Below are 25,280 nucleotides of genomic sequence, written 5' to 3' on the forward strand. Positions count from 1 at the left end.
ATACACAGCGACTCAAACACATCTCTCTGTTGTGTATTATTTGCACGGCTTTCTCCTTATCCTGGGCCTGTGTTGGAGGAAAGAGACAGGAGGTGCAACAAGGATGTGTCCATTCAGGCATCAGGGAACAACAAATGAAGAGGTTCAGATCAGGTTACTTCAGCAGGACAGTAAAATCCCCTGCATTTAATTTCACAGAATATCTGAACCATATATATGTGCGCTCACCTTCATCAGCTGCCTTTCCCTAAATGCTGGGAGAGGATTTATGGATACATTTTAAATTTGTTAAACAATCTTAAAATGTTTGCATTGTCAATTCAAGCACTATAAATAACAGAGACAAAGACGCTGCAGTAAACAAGCAGCATATTCAGAGATGTAGTTTAAATAAAAAGGTGTACAGTACCATCTAGTGGTTGTTGGCATATCACAACTCTGCTTCATAAAGTGGAGGCTTTACTGTATGTGTACAGTATTCAAGATGAAACTAAATATTTAAATAAATGAACCCTTTCACAATAAAAAGAACCAAACAAGTCAGAATAACTTAAATTGTTGATATTTATTAAAAACTAAAACTACAGAGCTGAGATGTTTTGCTCTGTTTTTTTTTCTCTCTAAGAGGAACCACACTGTGGTATCAATATTTACACTCATAATATGAACCAACTACACAGCAGACATGATATTTCAGAGATCAGGTAGAGTTCCTGAAGAAGGACAGCATGTCATCCAGATTCTGAGAAGCACCCTGAGGGGCCTGCTGGGCTTGGCTGTGGTCTGTGGGCTGGGGGGGCTGCTGAGGTGGATACTGGGGTGGATACTGGGGTGGATATTGGGGTGGGTACTGAGGTGGGTACTGGGGTGGGTACTGTGTGGGAAAGTGAGGGGGCAGGTGAGGTGGAAATGTGAACTGAGGAGGAGGTGGAGGAGGAAACGGAGGATAAAACTGAGGAGGGGGATGCTGTAGGTTGACAGGAGGAGCAGACACAGGAGCTGACGGTGTTGGCTCTGAAGGTGCTGGAGGATTTTGTTGAGGTTGAGGAGGTGGAGGAGTAGTTTTAGGCTCAGGGTGTGGTTCTGCCTTGCTCTCAGAGATTCCTGCTGGGCCTTTTGTCCACGTGAAGGACATTTTGGAATTTTTCTTCTGCTGCATCTCAGTCTTCTCTGATCTCGGTCTCTTCTCATTACTAAAGTAAGCAGAGGGAGGTGCAAACTCTGAATCTCGCTCTTGCCGACGTCGAGTTTTCCACTCGCTAAACATAGACTCTGTAGGAAAAAATAAAAAGGTGGTGTTAATGGACCAAGCACACATTTCTAAGACAGAACAGTAACCCTGATCTTTGAAAGTCAGAACCACAAAAGGCATCTAAATCTTTGAGAGATGCAATTCTTTATTCAGTTTAAATTTTTGTGTTATCCTTAATATGTTTCTTATAAATGACTAAGCACAGCTCTAAACAAAAAGAACACAAAGAGGGAAGAGAGAGATAAAGATCCTATAATTCATCAATTCTTAACATGCCAAATGAAAATGTATTGTATAGGTGACTTGCCACTGAGAATTAAGGGAAAGATTACTGCGAAAACGATGCCTCACACATAAAGTGTACAACAGCCAATAGTACCGAGTGATCTGAATGAGATGGAAAAATTCATAGCGAAATAAATAACATCAAGTAGATTTTTAGTGAAGTAGTGCATACTCCTATCTGTCAATAATATCATTATTTACTCAATTCAAGTAGACTTTTACACCAGTCTTAGTAAAACGTCAGGAAATTAAACATCTGTCTTGTGCAGGTTATTGTTGTTTCCAACATACTTTCATTGTACTTATAATGAGCTGAATTTCAAATATTTAATATTTAGTATTTAGTTTACCTTTGCCTCTGTCCCATTCTCTGACATGAGGAACTCCTGGTTTAGTGTCCTTCCTTTCCTGAATCTCCACTTCCACCTTCTTCAGTATGCTGACCTCTGGACAGTCCTCAGGTGGAGGCGGAGGTCCTATTAATTCACCTTCCTCCTCCCCTCCTACGACAAACAGTTCACAGAAATCACTCATGGGATCATTAAAGGTGCAATATGTAAGATTTGAGCAGAATTTTTAGTTTAAAGCATTCAAAAACTAACCAAAATTATCAACCAAATGCAAAGAAATAACAGTTTTTATGTCAAGGATGTCTATGTATTGTGTTGCAGAGTGGGGGACTGTGATTTCTGGTGATATGCTGCCCCATTGTGTTTGGATCAGGTGGCCAAGTCTTACACATTGCACCTTCAAAATGCAATATACATTTTACATAAACAGCTTAATTTCTATAATATCAAATAATGTGGATTCTAACCTTCATTCTCCTCTTCTTTCTGCTCTTCCTCAGTGCCGTTCAGGTTTGTCTTCATCTTCCTCTGCCTGACTTTGGCCAGTCTGGCCTGCAGGATGGCCTGCCTCTTTTCCTTCAGTCGTTCCCTCTTACTGCGCTGATCTGTTGTCTGAAGGATGAATGTAAAAGAGAAAAACAAAGATTAAGCAAAAAGTGAGAGAGACTTTAGATTCAGAATTTATTTTATTTACGAAATGGAAGACATTCAAGTGTGTCGCAGCATCGTCTAAGCTGGGAACAGTTGTGTTAGACAAAACTAAATAAACAAACATATATATAATAAACACTTCTATCATTGCTTATTACACAACTAACAGAGTCTTAAGTCTGGAGCGGTATGTGGATGAGGTGTGATCATAGGAGGGTGGTTGTATCATGGAGTTTAACATTTCTGTGTTTTACAGCTGTGATTGGCAGCTCACCTGGTCTCTGAGCATGTCCAGAGTTTCTCTCTGCTTTCTACGCTGCTCTTCATCCTGAGCAAACGCAAAGTAGCCTACACCAAGCTCCCGAGCCTCTGAGATGAAACAAATAACAAACAAATAAAATGTTTGTTTTTTTTTTTTTTACAGCACAAGACTGACAACCCAAACCCCTCAAGTCCAAATGTGTGCAGAAACGTAGCATAGTAACCTTGCCCCCTCATATCCTCATAGTGGATTGGTCCAACAGGCTTCTTCATAGCTTCCTCTTCCTCCCTCTCCCACTCCTGCCTCTGCAGTTCTCGACGCATGTCTTCTGAGAGTAAAGTCTTCTCAGCTGAGGCTTTTCTACATGGCAAAGGCAAATCCAAAAGAGTTGCAGATATCAGTATGACACCAAAATCCAGTCTCCAATCTTAGGAAATCTTTAGTGTGTTCATATTTGTAGAATACCCTTTTCCTTTTAGGTCTTGGTCCATTTTCTTAAAATCTGGAAGGTCTTTCTTCATGCATCTTCGAGATCGTCCCAAAGCATCTACAAAGTCCACCCTGCAGAGAAACAACACAGTAACACCCACTTAGAGGTCTGAAATGGTGAAATACTTCAGACATTATAACTGTAATAATTGTTACATTTTTTTATTATTTAGAATTATTTAATTAAGGTTAGAAATGGAGTATGTGATTCTACTTTAAAATAATTAACTTGGATTTAGGGCTGCAACTACCAATTATTTTAATTAACAATTAATCTGTTGATTCATTTCTCGGTTAATTGATTAAACGAAACAAAAATGGTAAAAATGTCCATCACAGATCAAGGTGAAGTCCTAAAATGTCCCAATCAACGATCCACAATAAAAAGATATTCAGTTTACTATCACAGAAGACTAAATAAACCAGAAAATATTCTTCAAAATGAGAAATCCATTATCAAAATAGTTGCCGATTCATTTTCTGTTGATCGATTAATGAACTAATCATTGCAGCTCTACTTGAATTATTCAGCATTTTATAATTACAAAATTGTTATACACAAATCTATATTCATTATGGAAACAAATAACAAACCAAAATGACATATTTCAAGAATGAGACCCTTGAAATTGAAGTGATCAGACGTTACCATTCCTCATCTGGGGCCTGAGGAGGAGGGACAGGAGACAAACTGCCTCTTTCCTCGTCCTCTCTTTCTGTTTCCTTCTGTGCAAGTGTTTCTCTCTTTTTGTCAATAATCTTCTGGGTGAAATCAACCAGGAACAGTCCCTCTGTCTCTTCATCTGAAACATTGCGAGACAGGATTAATACAAAGTACATACAATTTGTGCTTCACACTAGACACCAGCAGGGTATAATTCATATGTTACCAACCTGGAAAGTCTCCTTTTGTCATCTGCTCATAGAGTTTGGCTTTCTCCTCCAACCTGCGTCTGTTATGAGAGAAGAAGGATGAGTCAGAGGGTTCAGTCACTACTGTGTACTGACAGTCAGTCTCCTGTTTAATGTGCTCAACTCACTTTGATGTATCGAGGCTGTTCTGCTCCTCAGCCATCTGCTCTGCATCTTTCTCTGCTCTTCCTGAAACACCAGCGTTTTGCTTGCTCCAGACATTAGGTTTCTACACAAGGACATGAAGACAAAAAACTTCTGTCATTCAGCTACACAAGCAGGTAAAATGAATATGTCCCCAGAAAAGAACATATACTCTCACATTACCTTGACTTTGGGTTTGGATTTGAATCCAGCACCAACATCTTCTCGCCCAAGTTTTTCCTGTTTGAATTGCTCCTGCTTTCTGTACAGTTCAGCTTTAAGGTCCACTAGCTGTAAGAAACAAGGCATTTCCGAAATATCAGTCGGACAACTTTCTCTTCAGCTACTAAAATCTATTGTAACTCGGTTGTATTTGCTCGCAATTTAGCCTGACAGCAAGTGAGCTAACGTTAGCTGTTTTTATCATTTATTGAACGTCACACGGCCACACAGGGTATCAATAAGATGTTTATATAGCTGCTTATGTACACAACTCACCGATGAAGCAGTCACGTCAAATGGTTTCTTCTTTTTATCCATGTTTATTATCTCTTTTCTAAGCTAACTGCACCATCATATTCGACTATGTAAACTGTGTCTGACTTCTTCTTTGGTGTTTGTCGCGCTGGCATAACGTTGCTTTACCGCCAACTAGTGGCCGCCTTCTTCTTCTTCGCCGCCACCAACTGTTGAATTACATAGTTCTTGAATCCTTGTTATTAAACCCGTGTTTTATAGATAAGTGACGACCTATTTTAAAAAAAAAGAATTTCCAGAGTCATTTGTAAAGAGTGTTTTCAAGTTTATGCGTTCAATCCCTTTATGTTCCAGTTCATTCTTTAACAACTGTCTTGTATATTTGAGACAATGAAAAAAGATGTGATCCACAGTTTCCATATGATTGCAGCTATCACAAGTTCCGGTCAGATGTTTCCTGATGAAGTGTAGAGAAGAGTTTAGTTTTCTTTGTCCCAGTCTTATTCTGCTGATCAGGCACTCATTTCTCCTGTTTTTCCCCTGCGCCCTTTCCTCTCCAACCTCTTCTTGAATCTGATATAAATAGTATCCCTGTCCCGTAGCCTTTGCCACTGTGCCCTAATCCTGCTCCATTTAAGCTTTTGCTTCTATCTTGCTTTTTGCTATTACAACTTCTACTTGGTTTCAAGCTAATCCATTTTTGGCAAAACGATCAACAACCTCATTTCCCTGGATGCCCACATGCGCTGGTACCCATAAAGACAGTACATCAATTCCTAATCTAATAATTCTATATAACTATTGCATAATGTCATAAAGGATGTGCTGTCTGCATCTTGAAGAGGTATGCTTGAGACTAGCCAGGGCTGCACTTGAGTCTGAGCAAAGCAGTATACGCAGAGGACTGACTTCCTCTATCCATTGCAGGACTAACAAGATTGCCATCATTTAACTGATCTATAGTTCTTTTGTTCACCTTGACTCTTAACTCTGGGACATGAAATGCACTACTTGTTTGCCCATTCTCTGGATTTTTTGACCCATTTGTACAAATTGCCAATATCTCTCATGTAATACAGTGTTCATATAAGTCTGCAGATTAAATGCTTTTTTACTTGAATGAACATGATCCAAAATTGAGAAATCAATAGACGGTTGAGGCAGTCGCCATGTTGGAACAGCTGGCATTAAAACAGTTTGACTAATATCCCGATCATTAACTTCCAATTCCTTAGTTATATCTGATATAACTGTGCAAAAACTCCCCTTTTTGATTTTGCTACTTTCCCCAAACCCCATAACCTTTTTAGAAGGGTGTAAATCTTTATTACTTTGTAGATTTGCCCATTAATTGGCCATTAATTGTTTCCTTCTTAACTGTAATGGCATGTCCCCAACTTCCACCTGGAGTGCTGACAGCGGTGTTGATTTAACTGCCCCACAACACAACCGCAGTGCTTGAGCCTGAATTCTGTCTAACTTTTTTAAAGAGCTGCTGATTCAAATACAATGAACCCATAGTCTAGAACTGATCTAATCAAAGTTATATAGATATTTTTCATAGCTAGTCTATCAACTCTCCAAACAGTGCCCATCAAGCATCTCATAATATTCAAGACTTTCTTACATTTATCTTCAGTTTTGTCTATATGAGTCTTCCATGTGAACAATGCATCAAACCATAATCCGAAAAACTTGAACACTTTCATTCTTCCTAATCTTTGATCATAAAGTTTCAGGAAAACATCTTTCTCCTAAAAAAAAAAATCAGTTTGGGATATTTCTACAGATAATTAAAATCCCCACATCAGAGACCAGTTTTCAACTTCACCGATAACTGGGGGCCTTACTTCTTCTTCTACTAATGAATTTCTGGCACGTTGTACACTGTGGCCTAATTCCACATGACCTGGCTCATTAATTGAAAACTAGCTTTACTATAAAATATTTGAAGAGACTCATTTGCAATGCAAAGACTGAACTTATGATTGTTCAGATAATAAAAAAGTAGATTCTGTAGCACTTAAAAGGTAAAAAGGTTGTGCAATATGCAAAAGTTTCTCTTTACTTTCTGTGGTGATCCTTATCGTGAGAGAAACAGCAGCCTGATACAAACTCCAAGCCCCCTGAAGCAGGGGGAAAAAAATGCCTCTTCTAGTGTGAGACTGACCAAATGTGTGCAAAAATATTTTTGGAGATGGTTTAATGGAAGGCTGCACCCTGATAGGTAGGACTCCTCATTCCCTCCTCTTCCTCCCTCTCCTTTTCCTCCTCTCTAATAGTGGGTATACAAGAATAATCATAATCATAAGAATAATCATATTCAACAGAGGTTGAGTTCCCTGCCTGACACCCATATGATTAATATCAGGTCAGGTTAAGACGCTCTGACCTGCACCTTTGAAGCAGTGAATATTAGATAATGGAAAACTGCCCTTTGCCTCCTTTTTATTTAAAACCTAGAACATTAATGCCTTGCTACCTCTGATAGTGAGTACTAGTGCTCAATATATTATACCTTTCAAATTCAGGATTGTTTCAAATATCCTCATATAAGGTTTCATCACAATTTGTAGAGTATAGTAGTTAATTGCAGTAGCTGAAGAGTTAATTGCACATGACAGCATTTAAACTGTTTCAACTGTGTAAGGTTTTCATCATCTCAAGAGACAGTTATTAGTGATTGCATAAGGACGACTGAGAGGAGAACAGATTGGCTCTGGGTCAGAATGCTCTGTTTTAATTTATCTTAACTTAAATAGTTGTTCCCTGATTTTGCATCAAAATGCATGTTTATGGTTGTTTGACCACCTTAACTTATCAAATACAAGCCCGAAATGATTGACATATTCATGGTCTCAGATTTAAATATCAAATTCTTTGGTTTTGTGCATTTATAACATACTAAAGGAGAGTTCTTCATTGTCGAGCATTTTGATTGTTTAACATTAACTTTATAACCGTGTTCACATCCAGTGGTCTCTATAAGTAAACAATATTAGCAATCAGTTCCATGTTCAATACTGCATTCAGTTCTTGTCCTGTAGATAATACTGATATATTCAGTCCCATTAATCAGTATCTCTATGACAGCAACACTATTACCTCCATCAGCCCACTGAATAGATAAAATGTTCATCAGACCTGCTATCAGGTTACAACAAAACAATGCCTACTTCGTTATCAATTTAAACATTTGAACAGTCCATTGCTACCAAGATACAACAACACAAGTACCTGTTGCTATTATGTTTAATGCCCTTAATGACCAAGGTGAAAGAGGATAAAAGGTATATAAAGGTATGAAGTCGGAAACTCCCAAAGTCGAGACCTAACCCCAGTGTCGGTATCTGATTCAGATTAGTAGACTGATATTTTTTTTACCAACACTGTAAGTACACATCATTGCGTGTGTAACTAGATCTCTCTGGCAGAGTAGATTTCTTTTTGTTCCACCATGTTTTTGAAGAGAAATACATTCCTGCTGGTCTTTCTGTTGTGTTCTCTGGCCTTGTGGTGTAAGTCAATCAGTGCTGGCTCCAGCTTTCTCAGCCCCTCTCATAAACCTCAGGTAAGGAGCTTTCTGTCAGACATTCAGCTTTGTATTAATTCTTCGTCTCTTTATGAAAATATAAAAATGGAGTGTAAACCAGGAAATGTTAACCCTCATTTGATCTAATCCTGTAGATGATGTATCTGTATTAACTTGTGATGTTTCCTTCACATACTGTCCTAGTATGAAGCCACTTTCAACATAACTTACTTTAACTGTTCTTTAACAATTACTTGGTTGCCTGTTTGTTTGATTGTGTATGAAACTTTTTTTAATGCTTTAACATGTGACACCAAACCATGCATCAATATTTTACACTTTATCATATTACTTTGTCTTCAGCCTCAAACATATTTAAGCTCTTGGCATCCCACAGAGCCCCATGTTAAATTTTTGGCAAATTTCTAAACTTGAGCAATGCTAAACACTGGCGTATTCAGGACATTTTGACTGGGATGACCAAGATGGCACACAGAGGTAGTGTGTGGTGGCCATGACATAGTGAACCTTAATAAATGGCAGGTGATCAAAATGTGTAAATACAGATGTTTAATGCATCGCATTGCCTCAACCTATGCACAGATAAATCATAACTGAATCCCAAAACTCATGTTAACATCTATTGTAATGTTCATACTCAAGGTCGGGTTGACGTTTTTATATTTTATAATCTTTTATAATTTTATAAGCATTAAACTAAAGGTGCCATGTTGACCACCCACAACTATTACAACCTAGAACAGCACTAACATATCATTCTATTCAGTTTTCTATTCCATGTACTGTCCTGACGGCCGGCATGTACTTTCGAGACCTGCTTTTTTCTGACTAATGGTGAAAAGTATGCTGACTAGAGATCAGCTCTCACAGCCTCAGTCCAACCATTACTATAGTAGTTGGAAATGGCCCTTTATCATCTGTCATCATTGAATGACCAGCATTTGATATCTATCAGATCTGGGGTGGTCATCCCAGGCCATCCACTGAAATCACCATTGGTGTTACATATGATGGTAGTTGTGCTGACTATAGTTTTGACTGAAACGTTTACCATTTTTCTTTTTTTTTTACACTTAGTCACCTTCTGGATTTGTAATAAATGAATCATTTTAGCATTTTAAGAGCTTCTCCAAGGCAGAAGTAATAAAATAAGGGAAATTGATTTATCACATGCATGTTTAGTTGATGTATTGTAGATGACAGAATGATGAAATCCTTATAACCACATTTGGACCTATAATCTAAGGTATAATCATGAGATTTTTCTGTCTTGTGTCAACTACAGAACAGAGGGAAATCATCCAGAGTCGGCCGCCAAGTCATGGAGGAGTCCGGTCAACCTCCTGAGGACGACCACATCACAGTTAGTGATAATCATAGAACTACTCATGACTACAGTCCACCACCCCAAATGATCACAAAAAACTTTATGATCTTTCTCCACTCTGGGTAGATAAGTGCCCCATTTGAAATTGGCATCACCATGAGTGAAGAGGACTTTGAGGAGTATGGCGACATGATGCAGGAGGTCATTCAGCGTCTGCTGGGAAACACAAAGACTGCAGGTTCATCAAATTCTGTTTTATAAGTAAAAATATCGAGTTCCCTTCTGCTAATATGCAGTAAAATGATTTATTTCACAATATCAAAATGTTTTTTCTCCTCTTGTTTCAGAGAGATCATCACAACTTTGAAGATAATGGATGAGATCTTCAAATTTGCAGTCTCAATGCCTTCCAATTTCAACATCATTAGATAGTGATAGTAAAAAAAAAATAGCCTGTAGACATGCTGGTCTCATTTCTTTCAAAGCCCTTAAAACACTGTTCACTCAGACTGTAGCTAAACAGTTTACAGCCTGTAATCTAAGAGAAATGATTGATGTCCAACTCATCACAATTTAAAACAAGAAACTGTTCACCAGGTGTAAAATCTTAACTTCACTTTTGGGAGCTTTCAAACTGATCCCAGAGTCTTCATCAACAATGAGGTTGTTTCAGTTCATCACATGAACTTATTATGGAGCTTAACTGGTGTAAATATGGTTCAATATGAATTTAACATAATACAGAAGCTGATATAAGTTGAATATCATTATATATGGATCTTTAAAATTATTTGATCAAACTACTACTAAAAACGAACTTCCACTCTCAAATGTGTAAAATTATGAATTTAACGTTTCTCATAGGTGTTCAGACATCCTTGTGGATGCAGATGAGTCACTCATTCATGATCGCATGTTAATCAGAATTTAAAAACAGCCAACATATACATGTACAGTACGTACTGTACAACCAGTCCTGATTAGTGTTTAGAGACAAACATGTGCTTGTAAAAATAAAGCATTAATTAACCTTTTGTCTCTCTGTCTCATCTTTGACTCAAGTCTACTGGAACTTGTATACAATTGACAGTTCAGGGCTTTTTTTTCATTTAATTTGGTGATGTAACTGAGAAGGGCTCCTAGGCTGTAAATACTGTAATATAACTCTTTATTATCCTTCAAACAAATAAACAGTAAAGGACATTCATTCACCCCCTAAATGAATGGCATTTTTGTGTGAAAACAGAATATGAACATGAAAATAATTGCAATCACAGGCCTAAATACTGCTGTTTTAGACATGTGAACATCACATTACCAACTCACAGAACAAGGCTGTAAATCATCTTATTCAAACTTCAGGAACTAGGTCAAACACAGCCAAGCACAAACAAAATGTTAGATGTGTTTTATGTTGCTCTGATGCATTTACCTGTCTTTGTGTTCCACCTCATAGCTTTTATTTAGGACAGATATACCATCAAGGACAGTGTGCTCCGACCTACATTCTGGGATGGATATAAAACTCTTGTGAACAAGGCTTTTATTAAGAACCTGGCAAAAGTGTAAATGTATGTGTTTTTAACACATCTCTTTTGTCAAACCTGATATGCCAGAGGCACATCTACCCATCTACCATTAATCTAATCCTCCAACTGCATACTCGAACCACCAGAAAATGTCACAAGAAGGCCAGGCTAATCATTCTCAAAATAAAAAGCACTCAAGCGAAATGTGTGTGTGACGAACATAGTGGTATCAAAACAAGCTAATGGACCAGTCTCTGCCACTTCCGTCTTTCAATAAAGAATCAGCTTTGCTCAAGGCAAACATTAGTGGTGTTAGAAGTTTCGCGGCGGTACAGACGATACTTCACTCTCTTGCATTGTAGATGTTTGTGAACTCTTCAATCAGTACTCATGCATTACTGAGTAAAATGACTAGTCACACCTGCAGAATAAAGGAGCAGGATTAAAGGATTTTAATGTCTCCACTGCATCAAACCAAACTGTACAGCAGCCAGACAAGACAAACATCACAACAAATTAGAGCAGGCAAAGAGTGTCAACAAAAGCTTAAAACTGATAAAGCTTAGGAAGAATTTCTACAATGAATCACATAAAATATAATCAGATAAACAATAATATACAGTTTCTCTATCAGACAGGAGACATTTTATTTTAGTCCTTTTTTCTGGTCTTTTGCTCAGCACAAATGTGCGAATCTTTCAGATTGTTTAAAATGAGACTTAAATCTGTTCCTCCATCCTCCTACATCTGTACACATGGGGGATCGATAAATCTAAAACAAAAAGCCACATGAAATGTTAGTGTGTCACAAGCCGGCATTTTGTCTGTTCTTTCTTGCTAACTTCTTATTCATCATCTCTCACGCTCATATGCCGTAAAGTTGAGTGGTGTTGTTTCGGATGGTGGCGAGGACTGTGGCCATGTCCTCTCTCTTCAGTAGGCTCAGCTCCTGCAGAGTATGGATGCCCATTCCAGGATGTGAAAACCGACAGACGTCTTTATTCACCTGTCAGAGTGAGAGACTTATCATATGTATGCTCTACTGCACAGTATGAAGAGTTCTGTAGTCACATTTCCTCCCACATATTACTAAAGTGTACTAATGCTAGTGTTTTGTTTATTACTGAGCCCTGCAACAGGCTCAAATAACCTCAAATCAAGCAAAAAGGGTTTGAAAAGTAACTACTAAATTGTTTCAGACCTATTGTAAAGGGTCAGAAGCTGATATTTTGTACTAATAATTAATATCTGGTGTGTGATTTCAGACAGGCTTTAGACCATCATGTGTCAATAAAATTGAAACCAAGACTTGTCCAGTGGCAGAGAAAACTCCAAGATACATTTATCCTTAAAATTAAGAAAAAAACAGACATAGTTATCCAGTAACATTAATAAATATGCAAAGAAAAGGATGAGATCAAATGTATAGATTATTGGTCTAACCCAACATCTTGCAGACTTTCACAATGTCTGAGTTGTTCTACATTTTGTCTAAAGTTGTAAGAGCTTTGTTTGGATCAATATAGCATCATAAATACAAATACATGATTTTAAAAGTGTCATCCAGTCTGGACTATGCAGTCCAAGGTGATTAATTTGAGTTAAAAAAAATACTATACATAGTTAACAAAGTATGAACTTATTGGTACTGGAGATGGACAACAGAAGAATTTCTGTTCCCCTCTAAACCAAATATGAGGATCTCTTTATTGAGAACAATGGTTTCAGTGTTTTTTTTAAATATAAAATTGACATTTATAACAACCTATATTGTGCGCATTTAGCTGAAGTTCATTTCCCAGTCTATAAAGAGGGCGATACATTTCCAACAGTGATCTGTGCTCATTTACAGTTATTAATAACATCAAGAGATGGTAAAAAGCATGTCAATCACATAGAGCAGTGCTGTGTTTTTCCTGGGCTTCCATTTAAATGTACCTGTCTTGGCAGGAAATATGGTGCATCCGTCTCCAACACAATTCGGTTGAGAGGGACCTTGCGGACAGCATCTCGGGCCTCAGTGGCACTGGAGTAGGTGATCAGGGCTGTGAACCCCACGTACATGTTGGGGAACTCCGTCAAGAAAGGTTCAATCACTGGATAACTGTTTGTGAAACAATGCCTGCGACCCACATGAGTAATGAAGAAAGAAACTTCACAGATTAATGACATTACTGTTTACTGAATTACTACCTTTTTAACCTTTTTTCACATTGTTGTAGAATGTACATCATGTGACTTGTTGATAAATAATTAGTAAGATGATCCTTCTCCACACACACACACACACACACACACACACACACACACACACACACACACACACCTGTGAATTTTGTATTCCCTTGGGACACACTTCTTCATGATTACCAGCAGGTCATCATCTGCATCCCTACAGTGGATCACCAGAGGCTTCTGCATGGCCACAGCCAATCGCAGCTGACGCTCCAACACCTACACAGAGAAACAAAACATTGGCACTCATTCTTAATTTACTATGTTATCATTCCATACATCTCTGGCCACTCAATATTGATACATGGCTGTCTGATTCAAGATTAATAGTTTTATTCATCTCAGACTATGTGTCAGATCTTTTTTGTTTACCTCTTTTTGCTTGTAGGAGTCAGTGGAGTTTTTGTGGGAGTAGTCCAGCCCTATCTCACCAAATGCCACAGCTTTTGGGTGTCGCATGGCCATCAGTATGTTGCGTTCATGGACACTTGAGTATTCCTTGGCAAAGTGGGGATGGCACCCAAATGCCCCCCAAACCATGTCTTCAGCCAGCAATCCTTCCCACAAGGCCTCCTTCACCATGATCCGCGGGTTGCAGAAGTCGGCAATACAGCCTCGAAACTCAGAGGAAAAGCTGCTCTGGTACAACCTTCGGAAATTGCTGAATGTCCCACGGAAGCCCAGTTTCGCATAGAGCATGTCTAGATGGCAGTGTGTGTCTATGAAACCAACCTGGTTGTATGGGTAACTTGTCCAAGTAGGTTCTGCCCCCATGGACAATCTTCTCTTAGAAAAGCCACCATGAGTAAAAGAGAAGGGGGGCTCACGCATGTAAGATCCAGCATATGACTGCCTGCGTGTGTTTGTGGAGTTCAGTGCTCCTCTGTTTGAGCGTAGTGGCAGAGCAAAAGGATCCGATAAATAGGTCGAAGTGTTGGAGGTGCGTAAACTCTCGGTGTCAACTCTGGAAGCCTTTGAAGGGCCTGTATTTGGTGGATGAGCCTGCTTGCATGAGACAAAAACTGTCCTACTGGACGGTGGGAAAGACATCTCCATTTCGCCAGGAGCTGCCTGGATAGGCCCAGTGGTTTCATTGGTGGATAAAAAGGAGAGAGAGGAAGTTGTGGCTGGCTGGGCATTCACTGAATGGCTTTGGCATTGCTGGCTGTCGGAGGAGTTATTCTGACTAGTTGTGTAAGGAAACAACAACTCTGGAATATACTCCAGAGAAGGGACGGACGAGTCGCAGTCTTCAGTTTCTGGTTCATTATCTGGCACAGATAGCTCATCTTGGAAGGCTGAGTCTACAAACACGGAGTCCTGAGAAACAAACCTCTTGTGTGAATCCTTTCCCTCTAGCACAACACTCTGAAAAACATAAATAATATTGAACAAATTACAAAAACATCTCCCTCTCTTTAGCTTTTCATCTTCTATAGCTTCATTAATACTATATGGCTACAACATTTTAAGGAAGTCAATGTCCCGGATTCTTTAATTAAAAAAAAAAAAAAATTATCTAAATGACCAAAAAATAAATCACAGACAAGAAAAGTATCAGATGATATGCAACTAAAACATTTTAAATTACATATAAAAAAAACAAAAAAAGAATGAAAGAAAGAAAAAAAATTACTATCAGTAAGTTGGGACTTACCCTTACATCTGCTTTTGGCTCTGTACTGTCATCCTGGGCGCCTGAGTCCACAAAAAGCTGAGTGGGGGACCACTCGTCTTCCTGGTCAGTACCTCTGTCCTCTGATTTATTTTTGGGTTTGAGTGGAGAGCAGTCAACAGTTCTGTCAGGTGTTGCCAGACTGGGTACTTCAGTCTTCACTGGTGAAGATGCAGGTGGCGAAGAGCGGGTGTCAGTGCTGGGGGTACTGGTAGTTGTGTGCTTCGTTCCCCTGCTGCCAATGGCTGCAATCAAAGCCATCTTGTAGATAGCCTTGGATCCCTCCTCAGGCGTCCTTTCTTTCTTTTTCAAGATGAAAGAGTGAGATGGAGGTGGTGATACTTGCAGGCTCTTTGTGGATTCCAGCTGCTTGGATGGGTCGTCCATAGGTGTGTCCTGATAGTTGAGGTGCAACAGGACAAATAAATCAGTAATTTGCACATTTGAGACTAGAGGTGTATCATTAGAAAGAGTTAATATTTTATGTGGTGTGCCCCAAGGTACTATCCTGGGCCCTATTCTTTTATGCTTGTACATGCTGCCATTAGGTTCTATTATCTGCAAACATGGCATTTCTTTCCATTGCTACACAGATAACACACAACTAGAGTATATATATCTCTGCTTCGTCCGATGAATTGAGTCCAGTCGAAAATCTCATAAATTGCATTTCAGAAATCACTGATTGGATGGCTCAAAATTTTCTTCAGTTAAATAAGAACAAAACAGAGACCTCTGTTATCGTGGGAACAGGTCAAAAGAGAGAAACTCATTTAACATCTCAGTGCACATTATCTCAACATTACAGCCATTAAAAAATGGTGTTTTTTTAAGTGGCATTTTACCATTTAAAAAACCCTACCAAGGTCACACCATTTCTCTTGCAGGACAACTGTGAAAAACGTATTGATGCTTCTGTTTACAAACATCTGCAATCATCTGTTCACAGAGCTCCCTAATAACCTGATCAAATATCTACAACGGGTTCAAAACACAGAAGCCAGGATTGTCACCAGAACTACATATCACCCCCACACTAAAATCTCTCCACTGACAGCCTGTAAACTATAGGTTTGATTTTAAGGTACTTCTTGTCCTTTTCAGATCATTTCATGGCCTCGCTCCGGAATACATCATTCTATATACCAGATCTGCCAACTTTCTAACATCAACTTTTCCTCGATTCAGGACTAAAGCCTATGGTGATGCTGCATTTAAGACTGGAGCAGTCCTGTAGAGTTGAGAGTGCACTCAATTTACAATTTTACAACCTAAAACTCAACTTAATGTGCTATATAAATAAAGTTTTATTATTATTACTATCATTATTAGTATTATTACAGATATTAAGAGCAAGATTTACAGTTAAAATTTACCTTGGAACTTATGAATGTTTCAAAATTTTTCCTGGAAAGCTTCCTCAGCTTGACTTTGCCTACAGAGGGTGTGCTATCACTGAGCACCTCTGCTTTTCTCTTGGGAGTGTCCAGACTCATTGCTCCAAGGCCATCAGGTCCTGGAGAGTCACTGAAGGGCAAGGTGTTTGAATCTTCATTGGGCGAGAGGGTATTCCAGCGAGAAGGTGTAGCGAACCCAGCATCTCTCTCTTGAAGTTGTGTCGGTGAGGTGATAGAAGTTCGTCGCCAGCTGAATTTCACCTTCTTTCTGTTGCTGTCCATGTCTGAGATCCTAATCCAACATATAATTATGAGAGTATTGAACAAATCTGCATGAAGTCTATAAAAGCCATCTAGTACATCAAATGAGCAACAAGGTGAAAGCATGACTGTTAGAAGACCCAAGTCAAAAAAGCAGTGTTCAATCATTTCCCCTCCATTCACAAGATATCCACCCATCTCGTGATCAATAAACAATAGCCTGACTCATTAAATACAAAGCATTGGCTGTGTGAAATGGTGCCTTTTCCCTTTGGATTAATGTTTTATTTCATAAAAAGGTATACATTTTTTGTGACGTTGGCACTTGGCAGAGGTGGCCCCAAGCCTGGGTTACAAACTGGGGAAAGTGGGTGACTACCTGGGGCCCAGACCTGTAAGGGCGCCCCAAAACTCCAAGTTGGTTGGTAGTTGGTTTCACTGTACTTCTGAATACAGCAATATGTTACCTCCACTACAAAGCAGCTACCACAGGAAACACTGCGTAATGTACTGGTGCTGAGTAGAGTAAAATACCAGTACTCTAACTAACTGGTCAAACTTACACTATCTGATGATTGCATTCTGTGAGTTCAAAATTTTATTTATTTATTTTGTACACGGCATATTATTAGCCTTAGGTCTATTACCAGTTTTTACTTTCTGTAAATTACAGGAAAAATGGAAAAACATGGTGCAACATATCACAGCAAATTCCACCACATTTTATGTAACGTTAGCATAACTTTAGCTAGCTACACCTGGATATTAGTCAATTTTAGGTGTGCATATGTTAAAACATAGCTTTAATGATTTGGAGACATTGTACGTGATGTTTTGAGTTTTTTGTAAAGTTGTAAATTAGGTTAAGTGTGGAAATGTGGCCTGACCTTGATGGAAAGGACACAGCCGTTGGTGAGATTATGGCGATTGATCGCATTAACTGAGGCCGTTAGCTAACTGTTAGCACCTTTAGCCAATTAACGCTAGCAACATATTTTTCACTTGTTGATTCAAACCACACCTTAAATGTCGTTCTAGCTACGAACAGACGCTGTTATTTATCATGACTTTACACTTTATTGTCACACATAATAGTTAATTAGCTACAGTTCTGACTTTGTTGAACTAATGTCGGAGAGTAAAGTTACCTTCGCAGGCTCGGCACAGTAGAAGAGACAACATGGGTAGTCAGCGGGTGTCACTTTAATTATCTCTCCGCGTTGGTTCAGCTCAGTCTCACTCTGTTCACTCGGGAACGTAAATTATTTAGTGCTAGCAACCTTTCTGGGCAAAAACAAAATGCGAGTACGTTTCCTTTTCGTGTTTAATATTGTTTTAAATTAAAAAGGAGTAAACATTTTAACGCTAGATGGAGGTAAAGTTCTGCTGATGACCGTTTAGACGGAACCGAGCGACCAGATCTCGACATAAGATTCAGACAGTGACAACAAGCGGGATCACTGTACTGATATAGCTGTTCAATTTTACACTGAATTCAAGGCACATATATATAGGCATTAATGTACAGCAAATAGTAAACACAATCCCATTTCTAATTTAAGTGTTACCTTAAAATTGCTCGGTAGTCAGCTCACTGGAGCAAAGGACGGACGAGACGAGCCCTGCTGTGCGGTGTCAGTCATACCTGCGAGTTTTCTATGTACGGAGGACGGAAAACGACATAAGTCTAAATAAATAAATGCAGAAAAAACAAATATATTTTGGTAATGAAAAAGGACATAACTAAATTAATGTCTTAAATTTATGTCTACATTTCCATACATCAACTTTTATTTTAGGCTATTTCTGTATTTCTACATTTTATTTCTGTAATTGATTTAGTTTCAGTGTTTTTAAGAGCTTGAAAACAAGCTTTTAAAGAGCAAATGAAAGAAAAAAAAATGCTGTGTACAAATCCAGAGGCAATCCTGATATAAAAAAGAAAATAAATACATGAGATGGGGTCCATATTAAGTGTGTAATGCTGAACAGTGATACTAGGCAAAAGGGGTTTCCTCAATACATGTTCATTTCCTCACTAGATATCTACAAATTAAGTTAAAGATCCTCTCCAGACATGTATTAAGACATACTGAATTACTTGCTTGGAACAATATTGTGTGTCTAGTACGGTTTTTCCACTTAAAAATCTTTAAAATGGCATCCACTCCTTTTCCCTCATTGCAAATTTCAGAATCAATGAATATGCAAATATATTTCATTTCAGAAGTTTAACTGATGTTAACTTGATGCCAACTGCACCTGTTGTGAATGTAATAATGAAGTGACAACTTTTATTGACAATACAGCATCAGAAAGTGTAAATAGTTCACAGTTTATTTTTTATTCAGCTTACAGTAATTATACCACAAGATATTATTCACATTATGCTAAGTACATTACTGTGGTCACTACATTTTGTTCCCAAATTTAATACTTCAAATTGCCACTGAAAGGCAAATCACTTTTCAAGTAGTGGAAATTGTGTCTTGACAGCTTTTCAAGTGTGGACACACTCAGGTAAAGTGATAGCAACCCTTTTTGTCAGACTTTTGGTAATCCCAGAGAGGTCTTATAGGCACCAAAGCTGTATCCTTTACCTATTGGGAAGAAATAAAGATGCATCAGTCTCAGTTTCATAATTTAAAGGGTTTAAAGAGTTATTGTAAAATACAAAACAGCACAGTTCTCCTTATAAACAAGGCTTGGGACATACATTCAGAAGTGTTTACATTCCTTTTATGAGATGCAGAAGATGCTTTGCTTCAGGTATATAGGTGTAGCACTCTATGTTTAGTTCTGTTTTGTAAGAAAAGTCAAAACATTGATGACACTAAATCAGTTGATCCACTTTATGTGCAGACTGCACACACATCACTGTGCTACTGACTTTCTGTCAGTATCCATTACAGTCATAAGGACTGTACTGGAGAAGAGAAAAGCCCAAAGTCAGACAGGAGGACAGAACCAGGAGGGATTTCTGTAAAAAGAGTCTTTGAATATAAACTGCTAAATCTTAAAGGCTGAGCGTAAAGTGGGAAGGCAGAGCCATGAAAAAAGATTTACGGTATGGATCTCACTCCTCCCATCCACATGTGCATGTAAATGTGGCGCCAAGCTGATACTTATTGTATAGGTGACATTTTACTGCAGTCACAGTGTGGATCAGTACGTACACGTTGAGGCTTTCTTCTCAACCAGCCAGTAGCAGAAGCCCCTCTTGGCACGGTCATTGAACACATTCCTGTACTGGGGCATATTTTGAGGTGAAGAACTTGTTTTTGGTGTGTTATAATGCAGGCCTTAAAAAAGAGATATAATAGTGATGCAGCAGGGAAGCCAATAATAAAAACAAAAATATTAAACAACTCCTGTTACTGTGGGACCTACTGTGTATTTGCGTCATGGAGGGAACAGGATCATTAACTGCAGTTTCATCCTGAGTCAAGAGAGGTAACGCACTGCATGTGGTGCGGTTTAGAGCACTTTCATATACTAGGACATGTAATAAAGACAAATTAAAAAAGGGCAAAACGAGGCCACAGGCACACATGATCCTTTTAAACATACAATGCAGCGCTAGTGTACAAAGTGCTCTGCTGTCATCTCCCAGTTTTATGTTATTTATTAAATAGTGTCAATTTCACAAACCTGTGTCTTTTAACAAGGCAGCTGGAACTGATGTGAGATAAACTGGTACCTAGGTGGGAAAAACTGTGTGTAGCATTACAAGAAAACAAAGTAGTCAAATGTGGCTCTGTGAGTAAAAGAGGGTTTTGCTTCATTTCATCTTACCTTTGTTTTCATTTTGCTCCAGTGATCTGTCTGGAGATGTGGAAACATGACTGGGTGATTCCTTGGCCAAAATGTCATGCTGGTGAAGGATATGGAGGCATCATGAATGTTAGTCATCATCTATTTGCTCTGTGTCCAGCAAAGCAACATCATGCACAACACTGGATCTTAGCACCAAAATAACTACTGTAGTACAAAAGAAAGCTTTTGACAGTGACTGACGACTTACTGCTCTCGCCTAAAACGACTGGAGTCCCAGGTTTTTTTCCTTTCTCCTCTCTGCATGTTCCTGATATTACTGAACCCTGCTCACCTCTTCTCACACACACAAAAAATGGGTTGTGTTACTTTGTCGCTTAGCAACCTTTGGCAACAGTACCCCTGCTGCGGTAAACTGGAGCTTGTTATAACTTCAGATTTTGACGTGGACATCCTTGTATAGTATGTCTGTGATATTGTACAATCTGTCTTGTACAAGTGTTATTTATGGAAAGTTATTCAGTTTGTATAAAGCTTCATATATTACAGATGACATTTTGTAGCCATTTTCTCCACAATTGCATAATTACGAATAATGATAGTGCTTTAAAAATGTTAATGTTGTTAAAATGAATGAATTACTCAATTTACTTTGTTTTCAACACTGTACTATATAAGGCAAAATGATAAGAAATCATTTCTAACCACGAGTTTAACAAAACAGACACTTATAAGGAGAAAAATCATCTATTGAGTATTATAGTATTGGAATTTATGAGATTCAGTTTCATGCACTTGACAACACTGATTATTACTTCCTAGACCATAAACAAGCTGAATATTAAATACTTTCAAACACATCAAAATGAGCCATATTTTATAATTAATAGTATTTTGTGTGAACTAATAATGTTGGGTGTAGAGCTGCAAAGATTAGTCGATGGACAGAAACTTAATCGCCAACTATTTTGATAATTGATTCATTATTCTGTGCTATTTTTTAAGATAAAATGTCCAAATTCTCTGATTTCAGCTTCTCAGATGTGATTTTATTGTTTATTTAGTCTTCTATGATAGTAAATTGAATATCTTTGGGTTACGGACATTTGAGGATATCACCTTGGGCTTTGGGAAACATCGATCAACATTTTTCACCATTTTTGGACATTTTATAGACCACACAACTAATCAATTAATTAAAATAAATTAAGAAAATAATTGATAGATCAATCAATAATGAAATATAGTTACTTGCAGCCCTAATTGGGTGATGGGTGTATACTGTTCTAACAAGATCAGTATGTTTCTTACAAAACAAACAGAAGTAGTAAGTTCTCAATGTGTAATTACTCCTGTATACGCCGAGGAATTAGGTCACAATTTCATCATTTTTTTGTTTTGTGGCCTCATGTTCATTGTTTCATAGTTCACATTCAAGCACTGTACTTAAAGGCTTAACAAATAACCAAAATATCAATACTCACAGTATCTTTCAACCAATAAGAAATATATCTTTCATTTATTTAGTACACAAATAAACAATGAACGTCTTTGAGACACAGTAGCAAAGTATGAATTTTAAACAAGGTGACAAAAGAATCAAAGAGGAGAAGAGAAAAAAAAATTAGGCAAAAACAAATGTTGTGTAAAACGACACCAACTGTATCAGCATGAGCTCCTGAGTCATAGTCGTGTTTCATAGTCCATTGAAAATCAACTGTAAGACAAAGTTTAGCCACTATAGGACATCACCCATTTGTAGTGGCATATTGTATTCTGACATGTAGTCTGCATTTACCAGAAATGCACCTGCAATCATTCACTCTTTTCTCAGATTGTTGGTGCCATGGCTACAGCTTGCAGATGATACTAAACAGTTCTGTAAACAGTCTGTTGAACTAATAAGCAAGTATAACAATAAGATGCTTTGAGAGGGTCATGTGCAGATAACTGAGATAGTTATATAATACCTGGGGCCCTCCCAAAAAGAATATAAACAGCATATACAGTATCTCCTATCGAATGTACTTTAGTTTAATTAATAAGTTGTGATATTTAGGACTGAAGCTATAACAGTGTATCTATGATAAAAATAGAACAAATTCTTTTAAGTCATGTCCAAAATAGAATGTTTTCAGAGGTTTACTTTGTAATCCTTAAATAACATTTTACAATCATGGACTAACAAAAAATACTATTTTATATAAGACATCATTGTCACATTATATCAAAATTCCTCTTACTGCTACATACTCTAATTTACGCTACATACAGTTTTTTTCAGCTGCAAAAGGAAGATGTTTGTCAAAGCCAGTGGGTGAAAATGACAAACAGGCAGCAGATCAAACTGAGTGTCTTTTGCAGCAAATTAAAGTTCTGTGAGAAGGTTTTTACAGCAGCTGCTGACTCATCCAAGACTTACCCTCAAACATGTCTGACTTATTTTCTTTCTAATCTTGTGCAATACAGCATTGCTGTCCAAGAGTGATCAATATCCTCATTCCTCCTGGCCTTGGATCCTCTCTAGCAGATGCTGTTCTACTCGCTGATTCATGCGGTGGAGATCTTTCAACACACTGGGTGGATCTTCCAGCTCCTCAATGAGACACCGTGCTATTTCCAAACTCCTGTAGTCTTCTGGTCGAACCAGACGCCGAATAACCTGAAGCGCACGATCCTTAAGGCTGTAAACTGTATAAAACATGTTTGTTTAATAAATGTTATTTACCCCCCTTTAAACCACCAGACTAGAAATTGTTGACAGCGCCATAATCAACAGCAGTTTGACAGCCTTTCATAATACACCAAACATGATTTCATTTTGAGTGAACTGCCAGCCAAAGTCCTCTCAGACACAGTCTACAGTGAAATAGCTGTATTACACACTGCATCATAATGATACATAAGATCATAATGGGTCATATTTTCATAAGTCATCTGGCAAAGCTTACCCGGTAAAGTGATATTGACAAATGTAGCATCTCCACCCACTGCTGGCTTGGGAAGAAACAGCTCTTTGCAGTTCACCATCAGTGGCTCATCAGTCTCTGCATCTCTGAATATCCATGGGTGACCTGGGAAGCACGTACATAAAACATTTTTAAAAAGAGTTCGTATTACACCGCTAACATATGATAATATCCCACTGGCAGCAGAGGAACTGTAAGCTGCAAATCAAAACATCAAGACTTGAACTTAAGATTTTGGTCATTGGTTCATTAACACTAAACTAGTGACCGACTCACAATGCTGGAGTTAGCTTCTGATTCAGGGTTGGGGGAAAAGTTAAGGGAAACATAAATAATGATATTTAGTGGCTGATTCTTCATTTTTGCACCACTTACACTTGTGAAAAAGTGTTAGACAATGTAGCAAGAATCTTAACACTGTTTAAACCCACTTTCAGATTTATGAAACCTTTATTTTGCTTATGAAAACTGAAGAAAGGGTGATTTCACGATTTGACTAGTCTAATACATAAATATAGTGGTTTTTGATGTGGACCTGGTCCAATGTGGCCTTGATGGGAAAATATCAGTGAAATCATCCCTTTTTTCTGTTTTCTTATGAAAAATAAAGGTTTCACAAGTCTGAAAGTTGGTTTAAACAGCGTTAAGGCTTTTTGCTACGATGTCTAACACTCTTCCGTGAGTGTAAGTGGTGAAAAAACGGAGAATCAGCCGCTAAATATCAATACTCTATTTATGTTTCCCTTAAGTTTTTCCTTAAACCCATATTGGAACTTCAGCGTTGTGACCAACTCAGAGTATTTTTGTCTAAGACACTATACTATCCAAGGTTTACAGTTGAGAGCTGATTATCTCTTAATTACAGTGGCTGCTGTCACATCCCATGAGTTCTCACGTTAATCACCACCTATGGAGAAAATGTATTATTTACTACAGTCTCTCTCTGCTGTTTAATTTAAGGGGGACTTGTTCAACATGTCCACACATTAAAAGAAAAACTGTTATGAAAATAACATATGATTTCTGATGGAGGACCAACAACGTGTCGACACTGGATAATTCCTCTGTATGTGGAACTTAGCTCACAAATCTGACACAAAACAGCAAAAATCATTAAACCCCTTCGTGCAGAAATAGCTGGTGATAATGGAAAAGCTGTTTTACCGACGTAGGTATTCATTCTCCGTCCGGTTCCTGGCTGTAAATCGGGGTATGCCCGAGGAACCCCGCGGAAGTCTATCCACAGCGGTCGCACCACACGGGTACAGCGGTTACAAAACACAGGATTAACGGGTATCCGAGTGTTCAGGGAGCGGACCAGTGGGGAAGACTCCTCTCCCTCTTGAGGCATCTCTGCTGCTGGACACTAATTAACGTTTAATTGTTAGCAAACTGAGACGAGCCGTTAAGCTAACTAGCTAGCTAGTTGCCAGCTATCAAAATATCCATAAATGTTGGCTGTCGTCGACACGCGGAAATGACTGACAGAATGATTTCTGTTATTCAATCAGTCCGGTTACATTACATCCTTCATAAAACTGTCGACGGGCAACTACTTAAATAACATCGCAGCAAGGAAAACCTCCTGTCGCCTCTTCTCAACTGTTTTGTTTACATCCACACTTCCGGGTGAAACTCCTGAGACGTCAAACTATCCTGTGCTGTGATTGGTCGAGAGGAGCATGACGACATCTCGGTTTCATATACTCTGATAAAATATGCTTTTAAAAAATAAGAA

General features: G+C 38.3%; 4 protein-coding genes and 1 long non-coding RNA gene across 9 annotated transcripts; 2 read left to right on the plus strand and 3 right to left on the minus strand.

Annotated features, from left to right (window-relative positions):
• Positions 1-546: 546 nt before the first annotated feature.
• ccdc174 (coiled-coil domain containing 174) lies at positions 547-4,979 on the minus strand. The gene is made up of 11 exons (XM_044348294.1): positions 4,844-4,979; positions 4,529-4,636; positions 4,330-4,430; positions 4,184-4,242; positions 3,939-4,092; positions 3,266-3,361; positions 3,024-3,160; positions 2,813-2,907; positions 2,355-2,499; positions 1,888-2,040; positions 547-1,272 (listed from the first exon to the last, which is right to left on the minus strand). The coding sequence occupies exons 1-11, from the start codon at positions 4,883-4,885 to the stop codon at positions 701-703; spliced, it is 1,662 nt and encodes a 553-aa protein (XP_044204229.1). The 5' UTR covers positions 4,886-4,979; the 3' UTR covers positions 547-700.
• A 2,775-nt stretch (positions 4,980-7,754) lies between these two features.
• ghrl (ghrelin/obestatin prepropeptide) lies at positions 7,755-11,570 on the plus strand. The gene is made up of 4 exons (XM_044348299.1): positions 7,755-8,393; positions 9,661-9,738; positions 9,829-9,940; positions 10,050-11,570. The coding sequence occupies exons 1-4, from the start codon at positions 8,280-8,282 to the stop codon at positions 10,067-10,069; spliced, it is 324 nt and encodes a 107-aa protein (XP_044204234.1). The 5' UTR covers positions 7,755-8,279; the 3' UTR covers positions 10,070-11,570.
• Positions 11,571-11,660: 90 nt separating this feature from the next.
• On the minus strand, positions 11,661-18,475 carry tatdn2 (TatD DNase domain containing 2). 5 transcript variants are annotated; one of them, XM_044348292.1, is made up of 8 exons: positions 18,368-18,475; positions 16,518-16,830; positions 15,124-15,537; positions 13,839-14,834; positions 13,558-13,685; positions 13,170-13,353; positions 12,095-12,237; positions 11,661-12,003 (listed from the first exon to the last, which is right to left on the minus strand). In XM_044348292.1, the coding sequence occupies exons 2-7, from the start codon at positions 16,818-16,820 to the stop codon at positions 12,097-12,099; spliced, it is 2,166 nt and encodes a 721-aa protein (XP_044204227.1). In that variant the 5' UTR covers positions 16,821-16,830; positions 18,368-18,475; the 3' UTR covers positions 11,661-12,003; positions 12,095-12,096. The 5 variants fall into 5 exon arrangements, with proteins under 5 accessions (XP_044204227.1, XP_044204228.1, XP_044204226.1 ...); XM_044348293.1 differs by lacking the exon at positions 18,368-18,475 and adding an exon at positions 17,948-18,226; XM_044348291.1 differs by lacking the exon at positions 18,368-18,475 and adding an exon at positions 17,687-17,751 and having other exon boundaries at positions 15,130-15,537.
• LOC122980360 lies at positions 16,859-23,130 on the plus strand. The gene is made up of 3 exons (XR_006403029.1): positions 16,859-17,383; positions 20,617-20,702; positions 23,043-23,130. It is a non-coding gene; the product is annotated as an uncharacterized LOC122980360 (long non-coding RNA).
• vhl (von Hippel-Lindau tumor suppressor) lies at positions 22,064-25,148 on the minus strand. The gene is made up of 3 exons (XM_044348297.1): positions 24,707-25,148; positions 23,525-23,647; positions 22,064-23,264 (listed from the first exon to the last, which is right to left on the minus strand). Exons 1-3 carry the CDS (start codon positions 24,891-24,893, stop codon positions 23,071-23,073), a joined length of 504 nt encoding a protein of 167 aa, XP_044204232.1. The 5' UTR covers positions 24,894-25,148; the 3' UTR covers positions 22,064-23,070.
• Positions 25,149-25,280: the final 132 nt, after the last annotated feature.

Source organism: Thunnus albacares, chromosome 4 (assembly GCF_914725855.1).
Source record: "Thunnus albacares chromosome 4, fThuAlb1.1, whole genome shotgun sequence".
NCBI classification, from domain to species: Eukaryota; Metazoa; Chordata; class Actinopteri; order Scombriformes; family Scombridae; genus Thunnus; species Thunnus albacares.